At 38.7% G+C, this 4,513-nt stretch overlaps 1 protein-coding gene across 1 annotated transcript in view; it reads right to left on the bottom strand.

Annotated features, from left to right (window-relative positions):
• Window positions 1–2,766: 2,766 nt before the first annotated feature.
• Window positions 2,767–4,513, bottom strand: part of GEMIN2 (gem (nuclear organelle) associated protein 2) — a gene marked incomplete at its 5' end in the record, with an annotated part of 7,338 nt that continues 5,591 nt past the window's right edge. Inside the window, 3 exons of the mRNA XM_008941671.1 lie at window positions 2,767–2,806; window positions 3,132–3,190; window positions 3,409–3,519. Coding sequence (XP_008939919.1) covers window positions 2,767–2,806; window positions 3,132–3,190; window positions 3,409–3,519 — 210 coding nt within the window. The remainder of the gene's footprint in view (window positions 2,807–3,131; window positions 3,191–3,408; window positions 3,520–4,513) is intronic.

Raw genomic sequence — 4,513 nt, forward strand, 5'->3', positions numbered from 1 at the left:
GGATGCTATCCTCGTATCTTGGTATGAAAGTTTTCCTATACCAAGGTATTAATGTCCACATGGTTAAAATTGTCTACTCAAAAGTTCTCAGCAAAACATTTAAATTGCCAAAATAGCACACGTGGAAGACCAGAGGCACCTTTTGAGAAGAGGGTTAAAAGCCTGACCGAGACTAAACTGGAATAAGAAACTAATGTTTCGTGTCACCTCACAGGAGTGTCCAGCTGCTGCCTGTGCCTGTTCACTCTGAGCTGTGAGGCAGCAGTTGCTTTTCTATGCTGCTGAGGAAGCCATTAGCACATGGACCCAGAGCCTCCATTCCCAGTGTTCAGTGGAGGCTTAGTTCTTTGTAGGAGTGCTACAAGGCAGTAGGAAAGAGAGCTTACATCTATCTAGTTAGACAGTGTCTCCTACCTCCCTAAAATTAGCAGCCATAATGATAGTCAGAATAATTTTATGGCTAAGTTCATCTATACTGGCCAAAGAAGGAAATTTGTCTTAGCTTGTTGTGCATAAATTTGGTATTAACATAATTGTTTCTAATTGCTGGCTACAACTCCCTTCTGTAGTGGATGTATGCAGGAAGATGATTAGGCCTGTAAGAAGCTTTAAAGACATCACCAAGACTCTAGAGGACATTTGGGTTTGCTAGTTACAGCTTGTTACAAGAGTTGCATAACAATACATATCTTGCTGTAGGTAAGCATGAAAACATCTTGTTAAAACTTTCAATGAATTTTGCTGTAGGACTTTGCTGTTGGCAGGTTCAGACCTTATATTTTAAATGAATCAAGATAGTAAACATAGGGTGTGTATTCAGAAGTGTAAGAATTTCTCATGATAGTGACTTAGTTTCTACTTTGAGACCAGTAAATGGTAGGGTGACTAGAAAAGCTAACATGTTAAAATAGCACCTCTGTTTGTCTAACTATCTTCTGTGTTGGGAGAAGCCAATGTTGTCCAGTTTCATGGTGGGTGACAAGGGTGCAAGCTGTTCTTCCCCGAGTTCTTCTTGAAAGAGCTGTTTGTAATGGATCAAGCCTTTTTCTAGAGAGCTGGTATCATCTACCAGCTGTAGATGATAAATGTGATAAGCAGGTTTTTATTATACCTGAGCTTAAGATGTGACAAAATTCTGATCATTTCAGGTACTGTGAATGCTAGTTCAGGTTAGTTGTAGCTGAGTAACTTCTGCTCTAGGCAACACCTAAAGCAGAACTCAAGCTAGCAGAATGTTGTCCCACTGTTCATAAAACTAGGAAAGATGAAATAATTACAGTAGTATGGTACTCAATGGGGATCAGCTGTTTGACTGAAAATGCTGGGTTCTTACACTGGTAGTTTATGGGAAGGCTGTGGTTGTCATTCACATTTATAACTCAGATTTGTTTGATATTGTAGGGCTATAGAATTAGCTAACTAGTAACTATTATTGCATTTCATGTGTTCTTCAGTTGCCAACTCTTCCTGCTTTCAATATGCTGAAAACGTTACTGAAGAGACTAGAGAGAACTTGCATTTTATGTCTCATAGGTGGACATTTCAATGTCACCACATTTTAGGCATCTGAAGTGTGGCAGACGTTCAGTTTGTCTGAATACAGCAAGACAAGCAACATAGGCATTGTTGCTTGCAGCTCCAGAATTTTAAACTCTAGTAGTTACTGTAATTATCTTAGATCTTTCATGATGGTTACAATGACCATTTCAAATGCAGAAGTGCCAATCATTCAAAGCTGTATTAAAGGTTTATCAGTAACTGGTTGTGGTTAATGATTACTTTTAATAGCAAGGGGAAGGACTTAAATTCTACAATATACAGAAAGCAGATGTTAGATGTGTATTGATTTGCTGCTATCAGCAGACTTCATAGTTTTTTTAATATGGATTTTTAATTGCTGAAGATACTTACAACTAGAGTCATGTATGTACCAAGCAGGTGCTGATACTGTTGGCAAAGTGCTCCACATTAAATATATAAATAGCTCATGTATTTGTCAAGACACAGTACAGAAAATAACTTTGTTCATTCTGTTGAATAAATGTTTCTATTAAAAACATTGAATACAGCTGTGTAATTTTCACACATGGATTGTGTGAAGAGTTGCTTCAACTCTTTACTAAAATATTGTATTACTACTCAGGAAGTAGTAACATTTATGTTTTACTAAAATAATTGTTTCAGTAACTGACTATAGTTGAACTTCTTAGCAGTGCTTAAGCTGAGGAACCAAAGCTTGAAAAAACATTCTCCTATCTGTGTCGATTTCTATACCAAGACGGCTGTTTAATAGTATGAAGGATGAGAAAAGAATGTTTAAAATAATGTTAATAAAATCCAATGTTTAAGAACACTCTTTAAAATGCTTCAGTTTTATTAAAAAAGCCCTCAGTAGGTGTGTGCTAGATAAACAACTATTTGTAATATAACCTCAGACTTCACCGAATTGCAGTGCACACAGGATTACTCAGGTGGTAGAAATCGCTAACCAAGAATGTAGTTTACAGAGAGAGTAGCTTGAGGGATGACACCAGATGGTTCATTGACTGTTTTACATTGATGATGATGAAGATGGTATCGGAGACACTGACAATCTCATGCTAAAGCTCAGCTGAAGTTATTCACAGCTGTCCCAAACGGATTGTGAGGGTGCTACGAGGGGGCTCTGGAGTGGCTCGGGTCTGAACCGAGCAGTGTCTCGCTGCTCCCTCCGGTGACGCCCTCTGCACCAGGGCAGCGCAGGACGCCCCACGTTCCCGCAGCAGCCTAGGGCGGCTCATCGGCCAGGTCACGCTGATCAAAGTACCTCGTGGAGAGAAGTGAAAGAGGGTGAGAAAAGTCTAATGCAACGTACCCCTTGCTCTACTCTGGGTTGTTAGACCCCTTGTCTTCTAGCTCTTTTACTGTTTCTATCATCGTTACAGCTTTCCAGTTCAGGGGGCTTATCTGAGGAAACCAATATAAGCTTATTTTACTCTTAGGTTTATCTTAAGTCCTTTTAGCTACGTGTATTTGCTATATATGCCCCATACTCCAACTGACTTCTACTTTGAAAGAATCTAGGTTAGGGCAAGGCTAATCACATTTATTCTGGACATACTTTACTGGTTTAGGTATGTAAATTACATTACCTGCTAACTAAACAGATTATCAAGTTCAGTGCTGATATCTGTTCTTCATACTTGTTCTCCTGAAAAAGAAATATTATTACAACAATTCCCTTCTTAACTGTGTCAAATAGAAAAGTTGTTACACATTGTGTTACATGCTCATAATCTTCCCTTCGTTCTCCTGCAACCTCAGGATGTGAAAACCTACTAAGACTTGCAAGAACTGAAAAAAAAATCATCCTCCTAATAAATTTTTAAGTTCAGCAAGTCCTTTGCACAATGTTATATTAAATCTCACCTCCAGTAGTCTGACTTCGGAGCATCGTCTTGCCAGCTGTCGAATAAGGGAGTGAGCTTCAGGTAGCAAAGGTTTTTCAAGGCATGCCAACAATGCATAAAGCCACCTACCCTGTATGGATTCCAATAATGAAATTTTAATTATAAGCATTTATTTTACGTTTCATGCAATTCTTATATAGAGCAGGCTTTGAGCATAGATCTCAAAACAAAAATGCATTTAAGTGCTACTGCCAGAACTGAGAAGTCTGAAAGCCAAATCAGACACTACACAGTAGAATTTCATTCCTCTAGATAGGCTTTTTGTGAGCAGTACTCGTGGATTTTTCTGATTTTTTTTTTTTTTCAGTACTGGCCAATATATAAATTAGTATAGCTTGCACTATTAAAGTCTGAGAGGATTATTTTAGTAATATCTAAAGGTTACTACTTATCTGTTAATTTTTAGCTTCACAAACTGTGGCAAAACATTCCTGAAGACTGAATGTATAAAGTCAGATCTTTGTGGAATTAATGCTGCTAAATCAGCTTTAAGATTTGTACCACTGCAAAAACAAATCCTTTGCACTTTTATTGCTGTTGACACACCCTTCTGCCCTAGCTACAGCTGCCCAGAGGATCTGTTATTAATACAAGAAAATATTAATCGATTGGGATATAATATATCATATTCATCAATGGTTGGACTTGGTCTTTTCCAACTTTAATGAGTCTGTGATGTTACTTCACTGAATTCTACTGCATTCTTACAAATGTAACTCATGCTACCAGTCTAACTTCTTAATTTCAGTGTCTAGTGGCTTTTATGGGTGTCCTTGTTTGGGGTTCTGCTCTGTGATTTTACTTTTTAGCTAAAGTTCCTCTAATTAAACTGCTCTGTCTGAGTTAGCAGCGTTTTCATAAACTATCTGGCTGTAGCAGTGATAAGACTTCATGTTTAGAGTTACTGCCAGGGGTTGGTGACCAAGTGCCACTGCTGAACTTGGATCCCACACAGAGGGGGGCAGAGAGCACCCCGCACCTGCGGGAGGAGCGGACAGAATAACTGACCCCAAGATTCACCAGTGGGGTGTTCCATCCCACAGCCAGCATAGACAGTAGAAGCT

Source organism: Merops nubicus, unplaced genomic scaffold (assembly GCF_000691845.1).
Source record: "Merops nubicus isolate BGI_N331 unplaced genomic scaffold, ASM69184v1 scaffold14720, whole genome shotgun sequence".
Lineage (NCBI taxonomy): Eukaryota > Metazoa > Chordata > Aves > Coraciiformes > Meropidae > Merops > Merops nubicus.